Raw genomic sequence first — 27095 nt, 5'->3', positions numbered from 1 at the left:
ACTCTACAAGGATGTAATGCTTTTACATCGCTGGTGCTTGAGTTGATCTTGAGCTGTTGTTTTTGTGTGTGTGTGTGTGTGTGTGTGTGTGTGTGTGTGTGTGTGTGTGTGTTTCTTGTTTGTGCGTCCAGGTTCCTGGACTACCTATCAGACTTGTGTGTGTCAATGAATAAGTCCATCCCTGTGACACAGGAGCTCATCTGTAACGCAGTGCTGGATCCAGCTAACGCAGACATCCTCATAGAAACTAAGTGAGTACTCCCCCCTCTGCTTTCACCTATTTCTGTCTTATGCTCCTCATGACAATGTGCACTAATTTGAAGGCATCACTTTGAGCTCTAGAAGATAATTAAATAATTGTTAATGAAGGCCCTAGTTGGATATATTATTAACTGATCCAATCTTTATAGCAGTACTATAGACTGTATAAAATTAGGGCAGTACAGATGTGTTTATTATGCTTGTCCCATCCATTATTTTTTTGAAACTATTTTTTTACGGCTTCTGAGGGTAACCGTAATGCCATTGGCAGTCATTGTATTCTAATCCTAATGTTTTTGTTGAAATCAAAAAATCAAAACAGTCCAATCTTCCTGCAGACTCGTGCTGTCGAGATTTGAGATCGAGGGAGCGTCGCTCGGGGAGAACTCTGTGGAGTCAGAGGAGGATGAGGAGGAGGTGTGGTTGTTCTGGAAAGACAGCAACAAAGAGATCCGCAGTAAAAGCATCAGGGAGCTTGCCCAGGATGCCAAGGAGGCCCAGAAGGAGGACCAGGAGGTGATCAGTTATTACAGGTATTTACTGGGCTTTATTTTCCATGTGGTTGTCTGGAAGAAAGCAGACAATGCTAGTACCCTATCAGACTTAAAATCGAGCCGGAGCAGAGGCAACAATATGGAGCCCATGACTGTTAGTTTTTATGCAGAATGGATTAGAGCTGGGCAATATATCGATATTATATCGATATCGTGATATGAGACTAGATGTCATCTTAGATTTTGGATATTGTAATATCGTGATATGGCATAAGTGTTGTCTTTTCCTGGTTTTAAAGTAAAGTTGTGTCATTTTCTGAACTTACCAGACTGTTGTAACTGTTCTATTATTTGCCTTTACCCACTTGGTCATTATGTCCACATTACTGATGATTATTTATCAAAAATCTCATTGTGTAAATATTTTGTGAAAGCACCAGTAGTTAACACTACAATATCGTTGCGGTATTGATATCGAGGTATTTGGTTAAAAATATCGTGATATTTGATTTTCTCCATATCGCCCAGCCCTAGAATGGGTCACATATGAAGGTAAAACAAACCACACAAAAAAAGCATTTTGCTGTTACAGATACCAGCTGAACCTGTTTGCCAGGATGTGTTTGGACCGCCAGTACCTGGCAATCAATAAGATCTCTGGCCAGCTGGATGTGGACCTGATCTTGCGATGCATGTCAGATGAAGACCTGCCCTATGATCTGCGGGCCTCCTTCTGCCGCATGATGCTGCACATGCATGTGGATCGTGATCCTCAGGAGCAGGTTACACCTGTAAAATACGCTCGACTCTGGTCCGAGATCCCCTCTGAGATCGCAATTGACGAGTGAGTACATGGACAAATGTAATGGAATGTTCGTAGTAGAATATGTTCTATGTTGTAGATTAATTTGTGCGTTTTTGTTGTTGTCTTGTAGTTATGACAATGATGGAACATCTAAAGATGAAATTAAGGAGCGATTCTGTCTGACTATGGAGTTTGTTGAGAACTACCTGAGAGATGTGGTGTGTCAGAGCTTCCCTTTTGCAGATAAAGAGAAGAACAAGCTCACCTTTGAGGTCAGTCTGGCACATTTTTGATATCTAACCACACTCAACTCATAGTAGTCACGTTTTGATGGCAAACCCCGCAAACCTATTTAATTAATCTACTGTATCTTCCATGTTTAGGTGGTGAATCTGGCCAGGAATCTGATATATTTTGGCTTCTACAACTTCAGTGACCTGCTGAGACTAACCAAGATCCTGCTGGCTATTTTAGACTGTGTACATGTGAACACAGTTTTTCCTTTCAACAAGCTGGACAAAGAAGATGAGAGTAAAGGTGTGAACACCATGGTTGGTCAGTGGAGGACCAAATATCTCATGGACATGAAGTTGATGTCTGTATATGTGCATGTGTGTGCTTGTTTCCAGGAAGTAATGTGATGAGATCCATTCATGGCGTAGGAGAGCTGATGTCTCAAGTGGTCCTGAGAGGAGGGGGCTTCCTCCCCACGGCTTCAAGTACCAGCTCCAATGGAGACACAGTCAAGACCCAGACTGAACCTGAGAAACAGGATATACTGGTCATGGACACCAAGCTCAAGATCATTGAGATCCTGCAGGTGAAGGACCTGCAATAATACTATTATAATAATGTACATGTATACAGTACAGTAGATACTGTATACAGTACAGTAGATACTGTACACATACATCCTCTAAAAATATTCACATGAAACTTCACACAAAACCTTCTGTCTTGCCCTGTAGTTCATCTTGAATGTCCGCCTGGACTACAGGATCTCCTGTCTGCTGTCTATATTTAAGAGGGAGTTTGATGAGAGTAACTCCCAGAGTGAATTATCTGTAACTGGAGCAGTGGAAGGACCGAACAACATGCCAGGTCAGGGTAACATTCATGGCTGCATTTTACAAAAAAGTGGGGCCAATGAAATAGACTTTATTGGTTGCAAATATCTTTTTTCATTGCAGGGGCTTTGGACTTTGAGCACATAGAAGAGCAGGCAGAGGGGATATTTGGTGGAAGGTAATCCCAGTTTAAATCAAGGAAAAGTCACAAAATACATGAAAGAGGGTGCGTTTTTATTTGAGTGCGTGTTCTGTTTGTGTCTAGTGAAGAGAACACCCCATTGGACCTGGACGATCATGGTGGCCGTACCTTCTTGAGGGTCCTTCTCCACTTAACCATGCATGACTATCCTCCTCTGGTGTCCAGAGCCCTCCACTTGCTCTTTAGGCACTTCAGCCAAAGGCAGGACGTCTTGCAGGCTTTTAAGCAGGTACTGTATGTCAGCTTACAACTACAGCTAACAACTGAAGCAATCAAAGTCATACCACTTTAACTAAAGTTTGTTGTGCATTTTATTATTTTTACCGTTTTGACACATGCAAGCACACAAACACAAATGCATTTACAATAACATGTGAATGTTGGATCAGCATCATCTTGCCATTCTTTTGCTCTGTACTGTATATTGGGGCAGGTCCAGCTGCTGGTCACCAGCCAAGATGTGGAAAATTATAAGCAAATAAAGTCAGACCTGGACCAGCTGCGCTCTATTGTAGAGAAGTCTGAGCTCTGGGTGTATAAGAGGCAGGGGCCAGACGAGGGCATGGATGCAGGAGAGGGGCTCTCTACTGAGCCAGAACATAAAAAGGTGCAGTATATTGTAACAGTTGAAACAGTGAAAAGCCAGTTGCTACTAAGTGTCTTTACTAGAGTAAGGCATTTTTCTCTGATGCATGGTCTCTGGTGTACCTTGTAGGGTGATTCAGGGGGTGCAGACAAACCAAAGAAAGCTGAAAGCACCAGCAGTTACAACTACAGAGTGGTAAAGGAGGTAACTCTCTCACTTCTAAGTTAACAAGTTCTTATCTGCCTATGTTGCAAATGTTGTGGCAAAGCCCCAGAGACATTTTTTTTTACATACCTCACCCCCTCACATTTTCATTCCTTCTTCATCAGATCCTGCTGCGGCTCAGCAGGCTGTGTGTCCAAGAAGGTCTGTCAGGTAGGAAGAGCAAGAAACAGCAACAGAGGCTGCTGAGGAACATGGGGGCTCATGCTGTCGTCCTTGAGCTCCTCCAGATCCCTTACGAGAAGGTATCAATCAATCACTTTTAGTGAAATATTCAATGGCGTGCTTTTTGCGCGTGTGTAAAAGTGGACAAACCTTCACATCTGCCATTTTCCCCTCCAGGGAGAAGATTTGCGAATGCAGGATATCATGAAGCTAGCCCACCAGTTTCTACAGAATTTCTGTGCAGGAAACCAGCAGAACCAAGCCCTGCTGCACAAGCACATCAATCTTTTCCTCAACCCAGGGGTGAGCAGTCCTGCCAGACGACGCACTAAAAGATACCCACAGTGTTACTATGCAAACAACCTCATTTTGTTCTGTTAATCTTTTTTTTCTTCTTTTTCTTCTTTTGTTCAGATTTTAGAAGCTATTACCATGCAGCACATCTTCATGAACAACTTCCAGCTGTGCAGTGAGATCAATGAGCGTGTTGTTCAGCACTTTGTCCACTGCATCGAAACACACGGCCGCAACGTCCAGTACCTCAAGTTCCTTCAGACTATCGTCAAAGCAGAGAATAAATTCATCAAGAAGTGTCAGGACATTGTCATGGCAGAGGTCATGCCTTGTTTCCACCTTTCTAATGTTTGAATTATGCTACACTCTCTTGTGTATGTCCTGATGTGTATATTTGTTTCTTCCTACAGCTGGTGAATGCTGGCGAAGATGTTCTGGTCTTCTATAATGACCGCGCCTCCTTCCAGACACTGGTCCAGATGATGCGATCAGAGCGAGACCGCATGGATGAGAATAGTCCTCTGATGTACCACATACACTTGGTGGAGCTCTTGGCCGTCTGCACTGAGGGCAAGAACGTCTACACAGAGATCAAGTGTAACTCCCTGTTACCACTGGATGACATAGTGCGGGTGGTGATCCACGAGGACTGCATCCCTGAGGTGAGATAAGCCTCAGACTGAGCCATGCTGAGGATTTTACAGCAACCGTACAAGTAAACAATAAGCCAGTTATGGAGCAGATTCAGGCAGCACTCTGTAAATACTAGTCTCGCTTTGCCAGACCTTCCTCCACAGCGCTGCGGAGGGTCTGGCTAGTCCACACAACATTCCGGGATGGGAGAAAAACGTGCTCTGATTTATTGGTTTATTTCTTTTAAACCAATCACAATCGCCATGGGCGGCGCTAAGTATCGGACAGAGCCACGGTGCCGCTGCAAAACAGCCTCGGGAAGGAACTTGTTTTGGTGGAACGTGTATATTCAAAAGGTGTTTGAGTCGTTCAACAGAAAACTGGATTGATTGGATTGGATAGATAGTCTAGCTAGCTGTCGCGATTTACCCTGCAGAGATCTGAGGAGCAGTTAACCATAGTCCTCATAAATCGACGGAGTTTAAAATTCCAACACAATGAAGGCGGAAGGTAACAGACTTTTCCGTAGGCAACAGAGCAATCCCGGAAGTGGAACGTCGTGGATATAGACTATGTAAATACAGGGAAAGGCTTACAGAACAATTCTCATTGCATCTAAATCCCATGCTTTTGAATTATTCTGTGACCAGTGTTTAAGGTTTTGTGCATCAATGTTGAATTGTGTGATGATTTCTCCACTAGTATTATTTTGTTGTATTTGACTGTCAACCACCCTTGACTGACACCGCAAGTTTACATTAACCCTAATCATAATCATAATCTTTCAGGTGAAGATCGCCTATATCAACTTCCTGAACCACTGCTATGTGGACACTGAGGTGGAAATGAAGGAGATCTACACCTCTAACCACATGTGGAAACTCTTTGAGAACTTCCTGGTTGACATTTGTAGAGTAAGAAACACCAAAAGGCTCTATGGCAATTTTGTAACTTCACTTAGAAAATGAGGATTGTTAAAATACAAGCAATTTTGTTGATGATTTTGTGCTTACAGGTGTGCAACAATACAAGCGACCGTAAGCACGCAGACAACATTCTAGAGCGGTATGTGACGGAGACGGTCATGAGCATCGTAACGACTTTCTTCAGCTCGCCTTTCTCTGACCAGACCACCAGCCTGCAGGTATGTACCCACCCACTGTCTTAAGAGTTAGGAAACACTATGCAACAAAAAAAAACAGTCAAGCTGAAAAGCATATATGGTAGCTTTAAAGTGCTGAGTGAATAGTCTGTAGAGGCTGTTATTTGATTAAAGCAGGTTAAACAGCCACTGTGGGAATGTTGACAAAAACAGGTGTAATGTAAACCTGTTGCTATAAACTTTCCTTGACTCATACAGTATGTCTGAAATGTCCAGTGCACTCTCTTGTTAAAAGGTCATCTTTCTGGACCATACCCCTACCATTAAACTGTTGAGATCATCTGAGACCCATTATGCAAGAGCCGAACTTTTAGATTACAACCCAACCATCCACTGCAGTGGTCCTTAATTGGTCACGTCAGTGCTTCCGTGGATTCTCAGAATTAATTTCTTCTGATTAACATCATTGCGAGTGGTGAAAGAGAATGAATGTTCCCCTTCTCGTCCCATTCGTTTGTGTTAATCAGAGTAATGTTAGTCATGGTCCTTTAGAGCTAATCAGACATAACAAAGTTAAGACCATTTAGTTGGGAATGTGATTGCTGGCATCCTGTTGTGCTGATACATACAGAATTCCCCTTTTTTTAACCAGCAAACTGTTATAATTTCATAGAAATAGTCTTTTATTCACAAAATATATTATTATAACTTTGTGACCAGTCAAATAATACTACTTTCTGTCAACTCTGATGCAATCACAAAAGAAACACTTTGGGACTATCATCTCACACTGAGATTTACAAATAAGGTCACATGTACAAATTCAAGCTTTGCATTATAGAGCACTTAACATGTCTAGTATATGTATAGTAATGTATTTGGAAGTATGTCTGTAATGCAGCCGTGCTGTTTTATGTCTTCACTGATTGTATCCTCTACTGCAGGCCTCTCTGTTGGGGAAAATATTGAAGGTATTTGTTCAATTCAGTGGGGAAAACACAGAGTTGGGTGTTTAAGATAGAAAAAGAAAAGTCTCCACCTTGTTATTTATATATGTGTGAGTATTCTGAGAGGGAACTGATTTTGACTGGGCTAGGTTTGGGGATTGATGGGTCTCCTGTAAAAGTAACAAACATGTAAAAGTAATAAACCTCGTGTGTGTGAATGTGTGTGTGTGTGTGTGTGTGTGTGTGTGTGTGTGTGTGTGTGTGTGTGTGTGTGTGTGTGTGTGTGTGTGTGTGTGTTAGGGCTGTCCTCGACTAAAGAAATTCTTAGTCAACTAACACTTATATGATTTTGTCGATTAATCGATTAGTTGATGTAATCGACAGAGCTGTGCTCTTTGAGAGGTGGTTAAGACTAGAAAAGCACAATATAAATGTAGTTAATTAACCATCTGTAAAACAGAGTTTTTCCACAATTAATCCTGCAAAAGCACCACTTTAAATCTTGTGTTTACCAGAAATGTGCTCATAAGTTTCTTGGAAATGAGTAATTAAGCATGAATAAGCATAAAAAATGCGTCATCAACTAAAGAAATCTTAGTCGACTAAGACCAAAACGACCGATTAGTCGACTAATCGACTAAGAGGTGGCAGCCCTAGTGTGTGATATTAAAAGGCAAAGTCTATGGCCCAGCTTGTTGGTGCTGTACTGTAGATGACAGATGAATGTTAGATAAATATGATAATCTACAGCCTTTTTTCCATCATCTTCTTCTCAGACCAGGCAGCCAGTCTTTGTGCAGCTGTTGCAGGCAGTGTTCAGGGTCTACCATTGTAACTGGTTGGTCCCAGTCCAGAAGGGCTCCATTGAGAACTGTATCAAGGTGCTTTCTGACGTCGGTAAGAACAAGATCCTCACATCAGCGCCTGTCTCACAAGACCTTACTTTTAAATTCTAAATCAGTCCATCATGTACAGTTGGTTAAAGAGTTACTGGAGCTGATTTATCTTCACACACTGCTTGTGTGCGTTTCTGTGTGTACCCACCAGCCAAAGGCAGAGCAATAGCCATCCCTGTGGACCTGGACAACCAGGTGAACAACCTGTTTGTGAAATCCAACAACATTGTCCAGAAGACAGCCATGAGCTGGAGACTTTCTGCTCGCAACGCTGCCCGCAGAGACTCTGTGGTGACCGCTTCACGGGACTACAGGAACATCATCGAGAGGCTGCAGGTACGTTATTTGTGAGCATTTTTCCGCTTACTTATGTGTGTGAAATTGTATAGGCGGTAAGGATGTTTCATTGTCTGGACTGTAGGACATTGTGTCAGCTCTTGAGGACCGTCTGCGCCCGTTGGTCCAGGCTGAGTTGTCGGTTCTGGTGGACGTCCTGCATCGGCCTGAGCTGCTCTTCCCCGAAAACACAGACTCGCGCAAGAAGTGTGAGAGCGGAGGTTTTATATGCAAGTAAGAACTGAAAATATCTTCTTCAGCTAAATATATTAAATTGGTGTGAAAGTATGTGTATTCATTATAAATGACACTTACAAACAAATGCACTGTACACGTGCAGGCTGATCAAACATACCAAGCAGCTGCTAGAGGAAAATGAGGAAAGACTGTGCATCAAAGTTCTTCAAACTCTACGAGAGATGATGACAAAAGACCGTGGTTATGGAGAGAAGGTAGGAGAAGCTGCAAGGCACAGACATGATGGGGCGATGTACCTCATGAGTATGATATGACTGTGCATATACTGTTTATTGTACTGTATATAATGCATAAATACAGTTGCAGAAAATATATTGAAAGTTGGTCAATTGATTTTCTTTTTCCAAATGTATTTTGACGCTGGTGCATACATATGTAGGATTTCTATTCAGAGAAAGATATTATCTTTGCAACTATTGAAAGAACATGAGTGAGTGAAACTGAGTGAAAATTGAGTCTGCACACAGAAACGACAATATGACGTGCAATATGTTATTTCATTTGATTATTATGTATCCATGTAGGTGTAGTTGTATATCATTTTACATCATCACTGCATCACACACTTTTGACACACTAACCACCAAGAGTACCCTTACTTTGAAGGGAATTGGCTTGTTCCTCCTGTCACATTTACCTCTGCAGTCAGTAAGGCAAGACTGGTCACTTACTTAGACATGGTTTTAGCAACACTTGCCACTGTATGACACTGCACTAATTCTGCTCACCGTGGCTTAATACCCTTTCATAAATACAATTTCTTCTGTGCGGCTGAAGATGATAAGTATCTCCACAGTCTTAACTCACGTAACTTACATGTCATGCTGTATCATTGACCTCTGCTTTAGCTTCCTCCTCCCTGCGTTGTTATCTAACCCCTTGAACCCTCTGTTCTCTTTCAGCTCAGGGCCTTTGATGATGAGATGGATATGCCTAAGGTTGTTTCACTTTTTCTTCTACTCATGCCCTTGTTTCCCTGAGCTGCTGTCTGTTATGTCTGTGTAACACTAGTAGTTGTTCTGTAACTGTCCTGTAGCAGCTGCTGTGGCTGTGTGTTGTAGGTAGCAGAGGCTTTAGCCACAGCGGGTAACAACCAGTGGTAGGCTGATTTCTGCCATAAACTGCTGTGTAGATCAACTGAAAATGATGAGAGAGGTGGCCGGGTTGGTTCAGTGGGTAGAGCAGGCGCACATATACTGAGAGGTTTATGCCTCGACGCAGAGGTCCAGGGTTTAAATCTGACAAGTGACGATTTGCTGCATGTCTTCCCCCCCTCTCTCCCCTTTCTCACCTAGCTGTTCTGTCAAAATTAAAGGCGGAAAAGCCCCAAAAAATAATCTTAAAAAAAAAAAAAAATTATGAAAGAGAGAGAGAGATATGAGTGCTGTAGCTGACTGCGTGTTGCTCAACAGAGTTGTGTTATTCCAAGTTTCAATTGCTGGCTGGGCAAACTGCCAGTGCTGCATTTACTGAATATGCTCTACCTTCTCCCAATGTAAGCACCATATCAAGTAAAAGTCATTTTGGGACATACTTACTGTATATTTTAACATCAATTCCAGTTAAAGGCAGGGTTGGTAACTATTTCCAATATAAACCTTTTTATATATTGTTTGAAATGGTCTTTACTCCCCGACAGCAATAGATAACTTTTGGGCTCTGAAAAAGGAGCGAAAAGGTCTGTCATCTGTAGCTGCTGTAATCCTGTAAAAACGCCCACCAATCACTGCCTGCAGTCTGCTTGGAATGAACCAATAAAAATCCATCCTTGCCCCGCTGCGCGTACTTTACCCCTCTCGTGTACGAGCCTGAGCTCAATGCGCATCGTCGCCACATTGCTTACAGTAGTCATGTTTGTTTTAAAGTGCTCATATTATGCTCATCTTTAGGTTCATAATTGTATTTAGAGGTTGTACCAGAAAAGGTTTACATGGTTTAATTTTCAAAAAACACCATATATTTGTTGTACTGCACATTGCTGCAGCTCCTCTTTTCACCCTGTGTGTTGAGCTCTCTGTTTTAGCTACAGAGTGAGGCATCTCACTTCTGTACCATCTTTGTTGGAAGTCGCACATGCGCAGTAGCTAGATAAGGACAACCTGCCAGTCAGAGGCAGAGTATGAGGGCGTGCCATGCTAGCACATTGGCGAGCATTATAACGTGTGTTACAAAGTGCCGCACGTTCGTCACAGAAGTAAAGGCTGGACTACAATAGAGCTGCTTGGAGCAGTTTGTGAACAGTGTTTTCTGTTGGAGATGGTAAGTCCCTTTGGGATGGACTTTGGGCTTTTTCACTTTGTAAACCTATAACATGCACAAAAAAGATATATAACACAATAAAGGTAAGGGAAAAAGCCAAAAAGCATAATATGAGCACTTTAAACATTCAGTATGATACTATTAGGTGTGTGCTTAGGTGAATGAGACATGAAGTAGAATTGCGCTCCTTTCTCCGCTCTGCTCTGAAGCAGTAACCCAGCGGTGCTCGTGCGCGTCTGTGGGTCGGAGCCCCGAGGAGATGCTACTTTCAAATCTTGCTAGCTTTTCAACATTACCAACCCTGCCTTCAAATACTGATGTCACATTTTATTTTGCACTTACAGTATACACAGCATGAAAATAGATAACAGATTTAAAAAGAAAAAAGAAAAGAAGCTATATGCTAATAATAATTAGAAATAAAAAAGACACAAATAAAGAAAAATAAGAGACATAATAACTTGACCAAAATTAAACTAAAAGACTATAATGATAGCGGGCATTCCATATACATTATCTTTCCAAGACTTCAGGGAAGACTGGCCATGTCTGGTTTTACGAAAAGGAAGTTGAAGATAGTAAATCCATAAAAGCCCCATCACCTTCCCTCTCTTTTTCTTTTCATCAATGCATTTTATTGTCTGTCAATGTTTAGCTTTTTGAAGGGTGTTTCCCCTGGATCTCCTTTAGGCGCCAATAGGGGGCACTGTGACTGTGTATGTTCCGTGTATGTGTGTGTGATGAATATGATGGTCTGTGGCAGTCATTGAGGCTGTGTCCTAGTTTTCCTTGTCTGAGAGCTGCACGATTCCTGGGCCCCTGCCAACTCTGGGCTGAGGTTGCATAACAACCAGGCTTTTTTTCTTCTTCCTGGAACTCAGCCCCTCCGCTGATGTGACCTTCAGCAGTAATTGCCAATGAAAGTGTGGAGGAGCAGTTTCCCCACACTTTAATTGTTGTAACAATTAGCTCACACAGCACAGTTGTGTGTGTGTGTGTGTGTGTGTGTGTGTGTGTGTGTGTAAAATATTGGGGGTGGAATAGGGTGGGGGGGCGTTGTGAGAGCGAGAGATGATCCCTACACACACCTGTTAAATGTTGTATCTCCATCTGTCTACACATGAAAAGCAGCTCATGTGCCAATCTTCTCCACTTTTCCCCCTCTTAGCCCCGCTAAATCATTGTGACACAATTCCTCAACTACTCCAAATACTCCCCGTTTCTACTCGCACTCTTTCTTAAATGGATGCAAACCCACGCTGTGTAAACTTAATAAAGTTGGCTGTGAGTGATAGTGTAGGTGTGATATGAAAGTGCGTAGTTGGCTCTTGTCTCCTCTTTCGCCCTTTGAGTAAAGCGGGATAGCATAGTAATGATTAAAGTGGAACAGGGTGAATATGTGAACTTGTTTAACAAGAAACATGTCTTAAACCGGTCACATGAAGGAGGTTTATACAGTAGTATCCTGCATGAGAAGTTAGTATCAAGGCACTTTTTTTTAAATTATAATAGCATGAGATGTATTTTTACCTCCCAGTATAAATGTCAGGGAGGTGATTATCAGCTAAATGTGTTGCCTGTTAGAGTTATATAAGAGGAGAGGAGTTTGTGTTGGGCTTTTACTCAGGTTCCCCTCTTCACCTGGCCTCGTGCGTGTGTGGTCTAGTCAAAGCAGTTATGCAAGCCCTCCATGTTGTAAGTAAGTTATGTTTCATCCCTTTCACCTCCCTGCCTCGTCCCATGGCAAGCTTAATGGTGGATGGATTTAGAAGAAATGTTTTCTCTTCGACTTTTAGATTTAAAAACGGCATCTGGCTCGCTTTTTTATCCACTCGACACATTTTCTCCCACACTCACAGCAATTCACAGTGCCAATATAGATGTAGGTCAGCTGCAATGAAAATGACAGAGCACAGACTAAATTAATTTAGTCTGCTTTTCTGTCTGCACATAACCAGCAGCCGAGTGGTAAACCCAAGCGTTTGTCATTCACCACTGGTTTAAACATGACTCAGTCTCAAAGACGCAAACACATGTTTATTTACGCACTTTCAGAAAAAACAACTAAACATAATGTAGAATGCACTCTTTGTGCGTGTGTGCGCACATATTGTTGAAGTGAGAGGTGTGAGACTGATTAGGGGTTTGCCCCGGGGAGTTTCCAGTTTGGTGGAATGCACTGTAGTCAGGGCGGATGTGGCAGCTGTGAGGGGTTACCCTGTGGTGTCTATGGTCAGACCGGGGAAGATTAGCTACACATATTTACTCTGATCAGCATATTGCTTTGTGGTTTGATGTGGTGACAGTGAGGCCATGTCCACAGACAGAAGATGTTGCTCCTCCAGTGTGTGGCCCCCTGACCTGCCGCTGAACTCTGCTCCACTAAGTTGTCTTTAGGCGGGATCAGACCAGTTGTTGTGCTTGTCTAAAGTGAGTTTAAAGTCCTGACACAAAAAAAAACCAAGTCATGCCTGAAGTCAAGACTTCAAGACGAGTGCAAAGCTGAGTACAAGTCATAAGCTTTAATTTTTGCTGGTAAAAAAGTACTGGAAATGTTAGTAAATTGAGTAAAAGTAATAAACATGAAAAAAAAATCCATGGTGAACTTAATAGTGTAGCTAAGAAATAATATGTGATGAAATGTCATCATTTGTGTTTTGTGTATTCCAAAGCATTTAGGCAAGTATATTCTGTGTTTTCCCTTTCTTTTTTCACAGTCTGTCTGTGACTTTCACATTCTCTCTCTGCCTCACTATGCTTTTGCCCCCCCACCCACTCATCGACAAACATACTCCATCTCTCTCTCTCTCTCTCTCTCTCTCTCTCTCTCTCTCTCTCTCTCTCTCTCTCTCTCTCTCTCCTCTCTCCTCTCTATCTATCTCACAATGTTAATGCAGTGTGAATTTTCACAGTTGTCAACTCATTTTTTTTACGATTATTCCGACACCACATGAATGCATCACAAATTCCCTATCTCGCAATTTTAATGAAATTGAAAAATAATTTGTGTATCCGCCCCCTGATGCAGATCCACTCCAAAACTTAATGGGTTCTTCCTTGGCCTGTACTACACCCATCAACCAAGTTTCATAAAAAACTAGGCCAGTAGTTTTTCAGTAATCCTGCTGCCAGACAAACAAACCAACAATGGACAAACTAAACAATACCGTCTTGGCTGAGGTAAAAATGCATTGTCACAAAGCTGGAAATGGTCCTGTTGTTATTAACTTTTGAAAGGTTGACATATGGTTTTCAACGGACAGTGAGCTTTAGAGTTTGGGGAGCATTTCATTTGTGGGGTCAAGATGTTCTGTGTCGGGCTGGGGCCTGTAGAAGCTGTTGCTTTTGAGCAGGGGATTCTGCAGAGATGTGTTTTGTCAGAGCAGCTATACAGTGTAATTATGGATCTAGAGTGTACTGCAGCTTGTATGTACTGTTAAGGGACCTGTATGTGGCATATGTTGTCTTGTTTAGACACTTTAAGTTGGTTTTTCCTTAAATCCCCATTAGTAGTTCACAAAGTAACTTACTAGCATGGTGTGCGTCTTCCAACACACAGCATGTTGTATTTTAATGGCACCATATTCCTTGTTTTTACTTGTTGTTACATAGCTTAATATCTTATTAGGGGAGGCATATGCTTTCTTTCTGTTAACAGGGAAGTTAACATGTCAGGTAAAGTGATAAGGTTAAATTACATGGGAATTTTTGGTTTATCGAAAAAGACATCAGATATATGACTTGAGTCTGACTGACGTGGCTCAAGTTCAAACCTCCAAAAAGTACACACCAAAGTCATTCCATTATATAGATAAACACTGGTAACTTTTTTTTTTTTTTTTTTTAATTTGGTCACGGTCCGCTAGCTGTCTGCTCTGTGTTTGCGCTATTTATGCTCAGCCCTGGCTCTGTAAATGGGAAACAAACAAAGTGACTTGGACCAAGCCACTCAACACTATTCATGCACAGGACAGGGGAAAGGCCATGGATGTATAAAGAGAAAGGCAGGCAGTGGGAGTGAGAGGGATGGTAAATCTGGCGTATGCTATACGTTCTGAAGGAGCACTGACAGGAGGGGTGTATGTTTGGGTGTTAAGTTCAAATATCAACAATGTTTCTTCAGAATTGCAGACTCCGCCTTTAATTCTTGTGTGTTTGTTATTCTCTCCCTCACCCTCTTGTCTTTCACTGGCTCTGCCTCTTGCCCTCTATATTTTTGGTGACAGATGGCCACTGTAAACAGCACTGTGTCATTGGTTTAGTGGCCTGGTTCCTTTTGGAGGACTCTAACCCTCTCGCCTGCCTCCCTCGTGTCCTTTTACATATAACAAATTATGTGGAACATTGCCTTTTTTATCTTTTTGCCAAATGGTGTCTAATCTGAATTCCCATTGTTTGTGTGAACCATTATGGAAATTAGAACAGACAACAGATCTCAGTGGTCTACATTTGATTATTGTGTGTTTCGTATTGCTCAGAACATGGCTTAAATTAAGTACATATACATAGTACATGCATACTCTCATGCATATACATTAATATATACATGCATACCATATATATATACATACATACATACATACATACATACATACATACATACATACATACATACATACATACATACATACATACATACTATATATACACACACACTATATATATACTCACACACTCACTACCGGTCAAAAGTTTGGGGTCACTTAATAGACAGAATACTCAGCTGAGATCAGTTGCATTGTTTTTTTAACCAGGGCAGCAGTTTTCAAATTACGTTATGTGCTTACATAATTGCAAAAGGGTTCTCCAATGTTTTCTCAGTTAGCCTTTAAAAATGATATCAAATTAGTAAACAGAATGTGCCTTTGGAACATTGAATGAATGGTTGCTGATAATGGGCAATGTAGATATTGCATTAAAGATCAGCCACTTCTTTCTACAACAGTCGAGAACCCTTTTGCAATTATGTAAGCACATAATGTAATCTGAAAACTGCTGCCCTGATTAAAAAAACAATGCAACTGATCTCAGCTGGTATTCTGTCTATAATGGAGTGGAATGGAAATTTTTAAGTGACCCCAAACTTGTGACCGGTAGTGTATGTATGTATGTATGTATGTATGTATGTATGTGCGTTGGGGTAGGAGGTCAGGGTGGATTGTTGGGTCAAACAAACACGTAACTTTCACCTAGGAGACCCGTGTTCGTTCTGCCTTTGTTTGATTTTTTTACGATGACTACTTAACTTACGTTCGTAACTTAATTTACATAACAAACAAAACCAAAATAAATGGGATCAATTTCAGATTTTTGCTCAGTTTTCCTTAAATGTTAAAAGAACAGTTTGACGTTTCGGAAAATAGGCTTATTCAAGTTCTTGACTTGCTAGAGTCTTATCGTCACCGTGACTAGCACAGACTCCAGGAAGCAACTGCGCCCAAGAAATACCAACATAAAACCACATTTATTATTTTTACACTTCGGTTCTTGTAAGAGATCATATGTTAATCAGTGAGCTTCAGAAATGTTGTTTTGCCTTTGAGCAGAGCCAGGCTAGCTGTTTCCACCGTTTCCAGTCTTTTTGCTAAGCTTAGCAGCTGCTACTGCTGTAGCTCCAGCTTCATATTTACCATATGGACATGAAAGTGGTATTGAGCTTCCCATCTAACTCTCGGGAAGAAAGCGAATAAGTATATTTCGGTATATATCCCAAAATGCCTAACTTACTCTCAGACAGCAACTTGAAAATTTTAAATCGGGGTTAGTGAAGATAAAAAGCAAATGTCTCATAAGGTGGTCAAAACATGAGAAACATAATTTACAATGATGTTAAGGGAATTTGGAAAATTCATACTGGACATGTCTTTTAACATTTGATAAACGGTATTAATAGTCAACACTGTACACATCTCCTGTCTCAGCTCTCTAAACCCTCCACAACCATAATGCTTTCCTGGTTTCTAACATAGCAGTACATGCATGGCATTCACACCGAGCAAACCTTTGCATGGCCGCTTAAAACACTTGAACTGATGCCCTATGTGGTTATTAACTTGATAATGGCCTGCATGAATACTAACCCTTTGTTTGTATCTGTTGGACCACTGTGCTCACACTCCTCAATGCACCCAGCAGCTGGATCAGAACCAGCCTGAGAAGCTGTTGGAGGACCAGAAGAGGGTAGGTACTTGAAACAGCAGGGCAGCTTAACTCAAAACGTCAATACTTCAGAGATTCAGAGTGAGATATCAAGTTTTAGACATACAGCGGTTGTGCATCTTGAATGAAAAATTCCTTTTTCCAGCTTTTTGTGTTTCTGCTCACTTCCCTTCACTGCTTTAGTAACACCTAACCACCCAGTCACAGCTAAGCTAACTAATCTTTAACTGAAGGGAAAAAAGAAAACAATTGTAATAACTTTTACACCATGTTTCCCTCTGCCTCCTTTCTCTAATGGTGTTTATGAAAATGCAGGGACTTTACAGAGCCTCAGGTGTTTCCATTAAACAGTCAAGCTCTAGTTTTGATATTCCAGAATAACAATATTGATTGTTGAAATTTCAGTTCATCAATATAGAATTATCATCTCCAAGAGATGAACATTATTTAGCAAGCAGGGGTCTCATTTATAAACGTGGCGTACGCACAAAACGGGGCTGAAAATGTGCGTACGCCACTTCCCACTCAAAGGTTGTAATTTATAAAAAACAAACCTGACGGGAGAATGTGCGGTCCTCCACGCAAACTCTGACCCATGCGTACGCACATTTTGGAGACGATGGGAATTGGCGACACAGATGGTGAGGTGGTGAACTGAAGTCAGAGTGCAGAAAGAAAATGTGGGAGTAACGATTACTCGTAATATGTTCAAGTATTGATGCCTCACGCACATTTTTTCACTCCATATCGTCCACGTTACCATGAAGATTAAATCCAGCAGTGCTATTTGCGCTTGTAGTGAGTGATTCTTGTTCCATAAACACCTTGTAAAATCCAACTCAAATCTTTAATAAAAATTTGTTATTAATGTTTAATTGGCGCTGTCTCATCTTCACATTGTCTGCTACGGAGTGCAGGAGGAGGAGATCGCCCGACTGCATGGAATACAGGATAGCATTTAAATACCCTAGCATTAGATAACTGCAGGACACAGTGTAAATAACTAAATATCTGTCTTTAATACTGTGCATATATCAAGTCTGGAAATACAGCCGTGAAGCTCTCGCGCAATTGATACGCTTAATGTCCTTGTTATCGGTCCTAACTTTAATACTGTTCGTGACCAAACCTGCATGAAGAAAAGTGTGTTTGCCTATTACACTTTCGTCTTCAAATTGTATCTCAGTGTTGGGGATACCACTAGTTGATGCTGTGATTTTGGCATTGTGTTAACAATCACAAATTGTTGTAAACATATACTGCGGTGAACCCGTGCGTAATGCTGCATGATGGCACTGCTGGCCCTGCAGGAGGACTACGCCAATGGAAGAAACAGGAGAGAAATAGACTTCAGGGACCATGACGATGACTGGCTAACATGCTGATTTAAATTCCCTAAAGCTGTGCTTTTGGATCTATGTACTGAATTGGGGCCAGTAGAGAGGGCAACACGCCGGAACCGTACTATCCCGGTCAAAATACAGGTCCTTGCCACTCTGGGGGCAACCGGCAGTTTCCAAAGGGAAATGTCAGACAGCTAAGTATTTTATATAAATATTATATATAATCTTCAACTTTATCACTAAGGCTTGTTTGGATAGCCTATAATATATAGTTATGTTAAATCTTATCATATAGGTCTGGTATATCGAAGCTGTCCCCGAGTGCCGAAATGGCTGCCGTTTTGGAAGGTATTATTAATATAGGTAGTCTATAGATCAGGTTTCCCTACACTGTGTGAGAACAGACCAACTTTATAATTCAATTTGCAGCAATTCACCAGCGTCTGAGAAATGTTTTGCTTTTTCCCGCCAGTCGTCATGATTCGGCATAACGAAAGAACAACTACCATGGTCAATAACATACTGGTCAGCATTCATGAGGTGCTTTACATTGACTATTTATGGTTAAAAATGGGCGTGTACGTAACTAGAGGATGGATACCCGAACCGAGCGCGTCAGGACCCGACGGTACCCGATGGGCCGGGCCGGGTTCAGACAGATATTTAGAAATGATGTTCTGGTTCGGTCACATCAGATAAGGCATTGAACATTTAAAATTTTAAAAAGCTTATTATGTAGGTGCGCACCTGTGTTAACGTGCGCTTGTTGCCCCGCGCGCTGATGCGCTCATCTGTTGACATTTCCGAATGCCTTCCTACAGTTGCTTAATAAAAGTGGGCAGTTCACACAAACAAACGTACATGTGTCATTACTATGAGAAAAATTTTTTATTTTAAATGTGTCGGGCTCGGGTCGGGCTCGGACATAAACATCTTAATGCCTCTCGGGCTCGGGCCAGTTCGGTTACTGCTCTGTTGGACGCGGGCCGGGCTCGGACAGACGCTGATTCACGTACGCACACTTGTGGGTAATCTGTGATTTATAAAGGGAACATTGCTTGTAGATGTGCGTAAGCACGGTTTTATAAATCTGAATTTGTTTTGGCGTACGCCATTTTTGGCTTTTGGGCGTGGACACTTTTAGTAAGGATCCTACGCACAGTTTTATAAATGAGACCCTAGGGAACCATCTTCTGACTGCGACTGATCATACCATGCTGGTACACACAATACATACAGTTGACTAACCTCCTGCCAATAAAAGATGAGAATAGTGTTCTTCACACCTCCTACGTAAATTAATCTTGACCTCCAGAGTGGAGCTTACATAATGTCGCTGTCGTCTATCATGGACCACCCCCAGTTGACAACGATTTGCACATAATCATGCACGAACACACAAAAAACTCTTTCATTCTCTTCAATTTATCCCATGGGAGGTCTGTCAGGTAGCTATGGGCTGTGGTTGCCATAACAACAGCAACGTTGTGCTGCTGACTGCTCAACATTGGATGAGTCACAGTGTGGGAGGGCTGGCCCCAGGTCTGTCTAAGTGAACACCGGGACCTCACATTGTCACTACACAGGGTCACTACTACTGCTGATAAACCTAATATGGGTGGTGAATGAAATAAACTTTAGGTTAATGTATGTCTACAAGTTTTTCTTGCATAGAAATTTAGGACTTCTTTAAATTAAATTCAGTGTTTAAAATGAAAAGTTGATATGGAGTTTCTCCGTAACTATATATTACAGAGCATGGTCGTGTTTATTTTCTGAGGTTAGTGGGTGTGTTCTGGTGTCTTAATGTGCATCTAAAATGCACAATATATAATTGGTGATGCATGCTGCTCCCTGTTATACATCTCCTCACTCCCTGTTGCTGACATGACATCATTACCTCCTTCCCTTTCTTTCCCTCTCACAGGGCGAGGCACTGAGACAGATTCTGGTGAACCGTTACTATGGCAACTTTCATCGAAGTGGTGGGCGGAGGGACAGCCTGACGTCATTTACCAATGGCCCCCTCAGTCCGGTAGGATCCAGCAAAATCCAATCAGGTGGGACAGCTGTTGCTCATTTTGTTTATCGGTGTTTTAAGCCCCCAACGTTCAATTGGAGTAGGATTAGGCTATGGTTAGGGTTAGGGTTAGGTGCCTTGAAGTCAACGGTCGCAGTACTGCCTGGAAGGAGACGTTGGGGGCTTAAAACACCATCGCTCATTTTCGACACCAAACGCAGAGGATTGTTGTTAAATCTTTACAGCGGGAAGTCATGTAGTTTAGTTGGCGCACACAAAGCCACACAAACACTGATTTCAACATCTCTAATTGATCTGTTTCTGTGAAGCATTAACCAAAACCCTCTGCTAAAGAGAAGCATGACTTTGCTGCCAGTAATGACTACAACTACCATCAGGGGTCAAAGTCTAGATAAACCTTTTCCTTTTGGTTAGCCAAAATGTTTTTTGCCCTCAAAGTCATAGTAAAGCCCATTTTTTTTCTCAATATTGTTATATAAGGATGGGACTCTATCTGTCTGGCCCTGAGCCGGTTATCAGCTCTAGAGTTGCGCTGTGTGCCCTTTGAGCACGCAGAGCACGACACTCTTATCACTACCTGATAGCGCGGTCATTGTGTTAGTATCTGCAGTCAAAATACTGAGTACTGAATTTTAGTTTCTCCAACTATTTTTTTGTTATTGGTTCTGATATGTAACATGTATGATGTAACATTGTATCTGCACATAGATTTTGGAGGACATATTGGTGCCAATGATATAAGCTGTGTTTTTTTTGTTTAGTTTTTTTTACAATGTTTTTTATAGATTTTTCATTAGTACATTTTTAACAACCCCCCTGTCACAGCCCATAACAAAATCTCTCTCCCAACATCTGTCGTACCACAAGAGCCAAAAAAGAAAATGAAAACTACAGGTATATGACAGTATCACATGCACAGAACAATGGCACCTCTAGCAAAGTTACGGTATGCATAAATACAAAAATAAATAATAATTGCAGTAATAAATTGCACCTTTGCTATCACCCTCCATGACATGCCTCAGTCCCTTTCCCTTCCGGGGTTCACCACCTATTTGAATCCTAGGTACATTATCCCTCTGTAGAAGCTCCCCTATGTCTCCTTTTTTTTATAAATTGGTGAAATGGTTTCCAGATTTCCTCATACACCCTCTTTTAATTGTTTCATCGTGTTTTGAGACTGCCATAGAGGATAAAGCAAGAAGACCTTAAGGTTAGTGCCGGGCAATATATCGATATTTTATCGATATATGAGATTAGACATCGTCTTGGATATCGTAATATCGTAATATGGCGTAATATAAGTGTTGTCTTTTCCTGGTTTTAATGGCTGCATTACAGTAACGTGACATAATTACAAGACTGTTCTAGCTGTTCTATTATTTGTCTTTAACCACCTGGCCACTATATCCACATTATTGATGATTATTAAAAAAAAAAATCTCATAGTGTAAATATTTTGTGAAAGCACCAATTGTTAACCCTACAATATTGAACATGGTTTGAACATTTTTAACTGCTGTCCGTACACCATCCATCTCATAGTGAAAATCTTGTTTGAATGACTGTAAAGCTTTCATGATGTCCAATGTGCAGGGGTTGTCCATGAATTCAGCGCCGTCGGTACCCAACGCGTAGGCCAGCACCTCTTTCTTTGTTGGAATCCGCCGCCTCGTTTTCTTCATTAGCAAGTCGTCTAGCTGTTTTATATTTGTCCTTGGTTACTTTTCCCCGCATAATCATCACCTGTACCACAACTATTGCTTCAAGTTGTGTTGCTTTTACTCTAATTGGGATTATCTAAGTAGTATTTATTTTAGGATTAGCAACAGAGCAAGAGGAGCCACGTCTGCTCACCAAGCCGCCATAACCGGAAGTCGCTGTGAGTGTTTTTTTATATATAAATTCAGTGCTGCCATATTGACCTAGTAACCAAAACGGCTTGTTGTCTGCTGGCACAAAAGGTAGTATTTTCACATTCAGTGTAACATGGGTGTGCCGTAAAGTATTTTCTGATGAAAGAGCCAAATGTTGATATTTTATTTTTGACTGAACTCAAAGACGCAGAGAAAGTCACCTGGGTTCCAGGTTCACCATCTCTCCCATGTGCACCAACATTTTGGCAAACCTCCAGACTACAGGAAGTATTTGCCCCCCCACTCCCCCGTGTGATCCACTTTTCGCTGTTGCTAGGTGACCGGCTGCTACTTCCCATGAAAACAGCCTTTGCACGTGTTGCAGAAACAAGAGCCAGGCATAGAATCCCATATGTACCCAGATCTGTCCTGGATCAAAAAATGTCTTGCCCTGTATGATTTAAAGGAATCATATATAGTTATTTTAGTTATCTTTAGTAAAAAAAAAAAAAAGCCCTACGTCCAAGGGTCAGGCTAAAATGAGAACAATTATAAAATATGTAGACGAATACAAAATGTATCAGGCTTCTGCATTTGCAGATATTGTAATATAAGATGCTACTGTATTACTAAAGTAAGACCAAAACGTTTTTTTTTTCCTTCATTGTACCAATTTGATATATAGTCTGAATGGACCTTGGAAGGTATTAATCTCATCAGATACATCTGATTCTGATCTGGCCTGTCACGCTGTCTCTGTCTTGCAGCATTAGTGGGTCCTGGGGGCCTAAGTCGTGGAGAAATGAGCCTGTCAGAGGTACAGTGTCACCTGGACAAAGAGGGAGCCTCTGACCTGGTCATTGACCTCATCATGAACACCACTAGTGACCGCGTCTTTCAAGAAAGCATCCTGCTGGCTATTGCTTTGCTGGAAGGTGGAAACACCACCATCCAGGTCAGTTAACCCCCGAATCTCTTAACATACAATAAGGGAAAGTGGAAACTGAAGTGACATCCTTGTGTCCACTGTCTACTTTGGTATATTTGCTATAACATCTCTGAATCTATATTATTGTAAAATAATACAAATGACACACTTACCTATTTCACTTAGTGTAACTGATCTGCAGTGTTTTAAGTTCATGGGCTGTTATCTATGTAAAGGCTCAGTTTATCCCACCGTGCATCTGTAGATGATCTGCTACAATTCGGTCACTGACAAGAACACAATGTGCCTTGGATGGTTTTCATTACAAGATGATCTACAGTATGTGGGTCACTGGGCCACTATAGCTGCACATATACATGACCATGGCCATGGCTCTTCTCCCCCTTATATCTAGCACACATCATTTGGCTAAAAGGCCAGACTAGCTGCTAACCATGTTAGTAGTTTGTAGATTAGTATATTAAAAAATATTCTGGATTTTCTTTGGGCTGATGTGTACATTAGGCGATCAACAATTAGGGCCCTATCTTGCACCTGGCGCAGCGCAGCGCAAAGCCCGACGCAAGTGTCTTTGCTAGTTTAAGACCAACGCAGTTGTCAATTTTCTGTCCAACGTCCGCATCGTTTAAATAGCAAATGCACCTGCGCCCATCTTTGCGCCCATGGCCGTACTGGTCTTACAGGGAGGTGTGTTCAAGTGAATTATTGGCGTATTGCTATCTTGAGGCAGCGGGAAGTGATCGTGCCATTGACAACAAAAACCTGGTCTAAAGTCAATAGCGCAGCATTTCATTGTTATTTTAACAGCAACAGCAAATTAGTAATAATAATAATAGCATAATAGCAATGCGCCAAGGTACAAACGCACCTGGCTTTTAAAGGGAATGGGAGATGACATTCTGATTGGTTTATTGCATGTTACGCCCAAAACACACCTATGAATTAATGAAGACACTAAGTACAACCTTTTTGAACCATGTGCCCGGTGTGCCAGTTTAGCTGGTGATCATGTTAACTGGTGATATTTGCATAAAATCAGTGAATATTCAACAAGGCCCTGCCTACTTTTTAAGAGTGTTCTGCTCTGCCTCCGCCCCTCGGGTGCCAGAGGTTCACATTTTCACGAAGTGTTTGCAAGTGAGACAAAATAATGGATATCGCTGAAAACATCACCAGTTTATGTGTAATAAATGTCCGTTAAGCATTATCCACACAAATACGACACATAGTGTATGAACGGAAACAAATTAAACAAAACAACGCACTAGAGATCTAGCTGGGATTCGAACCTTGGATGTCATGGACAAAGAAGTTGGCAGACTAGCTTCTACGTGACCTATACCACTACGCACCTACTGAAATGGTTTTGTGATTTCTATATCTCTATATTGGACTTTTATTGGCCTTTTAGTCTAAGTTAACACAGGTTAACATATAAGAGAAATATACGCCCATGTTAACTGGTGATCTCACAATTTAACATGGGCAAATGCAAGCCTCGAAACAGTAAAGTAGGTTCATCTTTGCCTCACATACCAAAACCTAACTGATGTACAAGAAACTGGCATAACCCCACTTAACACTTTATTCCGTTTTGGGAGTATAAATGAAACACGTCAGTCATGCGCAAACGTGATCATTTATCATTGTTATTGTGGGCCATCTCATACGAAGAATGTGTAGGCCTATCTCAGCAGAAATCTCTTTCAACCTGTGCCACAAGTCAACTGATTATAGTTGTCTTTAATTTCATTACACCCATATTAGGAATCTGAAACCGCAACATCTGAATGTTATCAAACTCTTTCAGTACATCAAAGTTTTGTAATCATGTACCATAATGACCATTTTGTGTCGTCAAAGTAGGCCAACAAATTATGTGTGGGATAAATAAAAGTCAAACTCGGAGAAAATAAGCTTCATATGTTCTTCACTTCAAATCACTAGACTTTTGCTGCAACTCACTTCATAACTTAACCGAGACTAAGATAACACTAAGTCGCCCAAGAGGAAACGAGGATCAGCACCTTGCAAAACATTCAATGGCCATATGGTCATAACAATAGCGTATAGGCTATCATAAGACAAAAATCACGATTCTGGGTCGACACAGATATACCCTAATATGGGTGTAATGAAATTAAAGACAACTATAATCAGTTGACTTGTGGCACAGGTTGAAAGAGATTTCTGCTGAGATAGGCCTACACATTCTTCGTATGAGATGGCCCACAATAACAATGATAAATGATCACGTTTGCGCATGACTGACGTGTTTCATTTATACTCCCAAAACGGAATAAAGTGTTAAGTGGGGTTATGCCAGTTTCTTGTACATCAGTTAGGTTTTGGTATGTGAGGCAAAGATGAACCTACTTTACTGTTTCGAGGCTTGCATTTGCCCATGTTAAATTGTGAGATCACCAGTTAACATGGGCGTATATTTCTCTTATATGTTAACCTGTGTTAACTTAGACTACAAGTCCAATAAAAGTCCAATATAGAGATATAGAAATCACAAAATCATTTCAGCGGTGCATAGTGTAGTGGTATAGGTGATGTAGAAGATAGTCTGTCAACTTCTTTGTCCATGACATCCAAGGTTCGAATCCCAGCTAGATCTCTAGTGCGTTGTTTTGTTTAATTTGTTTCCGTTCATACAGTATGTGTCGTATTTGTGTGGATAATGCTTAAACGGACTGTAGTATGTATTACACATAAACTGGTGATGTTTTCAGCAATATGCATTACTTTGTCTCACTTGCAAAGCACTTGAGGGGCGGAGGCCGAGCAGAACGCTCTTAAAAAGTAGGCAGGGCCTTGTTGAATATTCACAGATTTTTATGCAAATATCACTAGTTAACATGATCACCAGCTAAACTGGCACACCGGCGCACTGACCCTTTTTTCCGCTGTCAAACTAGCAAAAGTGGATTTGGACATGCCCTAAACGCACCTGCGCCATGTGCTTCACGCCGTGTGCTTAGATCGTTAAAATAGGGCCCTTTATGTTCTTTACCTGTTAGCTTTAACCTGAGCCACTCTAACCAATCTATCTCTATCTTATTCTCTTTTTCATGTCTCTCTGTCTGTTGCTGTTGTTGATCTCCAACATCATCTGTCTGTGTGTTGTTGTTGTGTAAGCATGGGGCTTGCATAATCAGTTCAGAGCGAGGAAGCCACTGTGGTGGAGATAATGCTTTGGCTTCCCACGACTGCTGCAGAGCTACGTCACGTGATCCGTGTGCGTTACATAAGGCCTGTGTGAATGAACAATGAGGAATGTCTCAGCCCTCAAAACATTCCAGCCTCTCTCCTGCTCCCTCACGCTCTCTTGCCGGCCCAAACTGGGTCATGCTGGGCCTCCGGAACTGGGGCAGTGGGGAGAGAGGGCGGAGGGACGGGGGAACACAGAGGGGATTGAAGAGAAACTGAAGCTCCTCTACCCCTTGCATTCTTACGTTTTTTTTTCTGAAAAGGAAGGTTACTTTTGGGGGGAACTACTCTGTATGCGTTGCTAGAATTTTGCCACATAGTACAAATATTTGTGTTCTTTGAGTTACTGGATGATTTCCTAAACATTTTTTGTAAAAAAAGAAAGTAAAACAGAAGTGTGAGATACTTGTCACTGACAGATTGAAGCTCAAATTCATAAATCAGACATACCTTTTCCACAAGCTGCTTTTCCACCCAAAGTTCTTTGGACTGTTAGTCCCTGGAACAACTTTTTAAGGACGTAAAAGGTTTCTTCAGCCAATTGTTATCTGCTTTTCCACCGCGGTCTAAAGATCCGTGAATATTGACAAATGTGTCTGCTGACATACATGAAAGTAACGTGACGGGACGAGGGCTACTGGTGGTCACGGGGGTGAACACACTCGAGATGTCTGACCCTTTTTTCCGCCGTCAAACTAGCAAAAGTGGATTTGGACATGCCCTAAACGCACCTGCGCCATGTGCTTCACGCCGTGTGCTTAGATCGTTAAAATAGGGCCCTTTATGTTCTTTACCTGTTAAACGCAGCCTGCAGTTCAGTGAGGCCGTCTGTTTCATCTAAAAAAACTGAAGAAAAAAAAAAAGGAAAACAAACTTATGTTTTGTCTCACTGAGACGATATTTACTGCTGCATGTTGGATGTAATGAATAAAATGCAGAGGAGGAAAATGAAACAAAGCGCGTAAATGAATTTAAATGTGCTTTAAAAAGTAACCGCAGTGAAA

At 41.5% G+C, this 27095-nt stretch overlaps 1 protein-coding gene across 6 annotated transcripts in view; it reads left to right on the top strand.

The window, feature by feature from the left end:
- Positions 1 to 27095, top strand: part of LOC116065778 (inositol 1,4,5-trisphosphate receptor type 1) — an 85219-nt gene that overhangs the window by 24433 nt on the left and 33691 nt on the right. Inside the window, exons 18-43 of one of the 6 annotated variants that reach the window (XM_031321421.2) lie at positions 132 to 251; positions 600 to 794; positions 1348 to 1599; positions 1691 to 1832; positions 1944 to 2097; positions 2190 to 2380; positions 2529 to 2661; positions 2751 to 2805; positions 2893 to 3058; positions 3263 to 3436; positions 3545 to 3619; positions 3745 to 3882; positions 3980 to 4105; positions 4217 to 4417; positions 4507 to 4758; positions 5518 to 5643; positions 5745 to 5873; positions 6776 to 6802; positions 7555 to 7675; positions 7826 to 8010; positions 8096 to 8244; positions 8351 to 8462; positions 9171 to 9206; positions 16660 to 16707; positions 19957 to 20089; positions 22694 to 22881. In XM_031321421.2, coding sequence (XP_031177281.1) covers positions 132 to 251; positions 600 to 794; positions 1348 to 1599; positions 1691 to 1832; positions 1944 to 2097; positions 2190 to 2380; positions 2529 to 2661; positions 2751 to 2805; positions 2893 to 3058; positions 3263 to 3436; positions 3545 to 3619; positions 3745 to 3882; positions 3980 to 4105; positions 4217 to 4417; positions 4507 to 4758; positions 5518 to 5643; positions 5745 to 5873; positions 6776 to 6802; positions 7555 to 7675; positions 7826 to 8010; positions 8096 to 8244; positions 8351 to 8462; positions 9171 to 9206; positions 16660 to 16707; positions 19957 to 20089; positions 22694 to 22881 — 3628 coding nt within the window. The remainder of the gene's footprint in view (positions 1 to 131; positions 252 to 599; positions 795 to 1347; positions 1600 to 1690; positions 1833 to 1943; positions 2098 to 2189; positions 2381 to 2528; positions 2662 to 2750; positions 2806 to 2892; positions 3059 to 3262; positions 3437 to 3544; positions 3620 to 3744; positions 3883 to 3979; positions 4106 to 4216; positions 4418 to 4506; positions 4759 to 5517; positions 5644 to 5744; positions 5874 to 6775; positions 6803 to 7554; positions 7676 to 7825; positions 8011 to 8095; positions 8245 to 8350; positions 8463 to 9170; positions 9207 to 16659; positions 16708 to 19956; positions 20090 to 22693; positions 22882 to 27095) is intronic. The other 5 variants (XM_031321428.2, XM_031321433.2, XM_031321439.2 and 2 more) reach the window with 5 other exon arrangements.

The sequence above is a fragment of the Sander lucioperca genome, chromosome 6 (assembly GCF_008315115.2).
Source record: "Sander lucioperca isolate FBNREF2018 chromosome 6, SLUC_FBN_1.2, whole genome shotgun sequence".
NCBI classification, from domain to species: domain Eukaryota; kingdom Metazoa; phylum Chordata; class Actinopteri; order Perciformes; family Percidae; genus Sander; species Sander lucioperca.
This window is presented reverse-complemented; position numbering and strand designations above follow the sequence as displayed.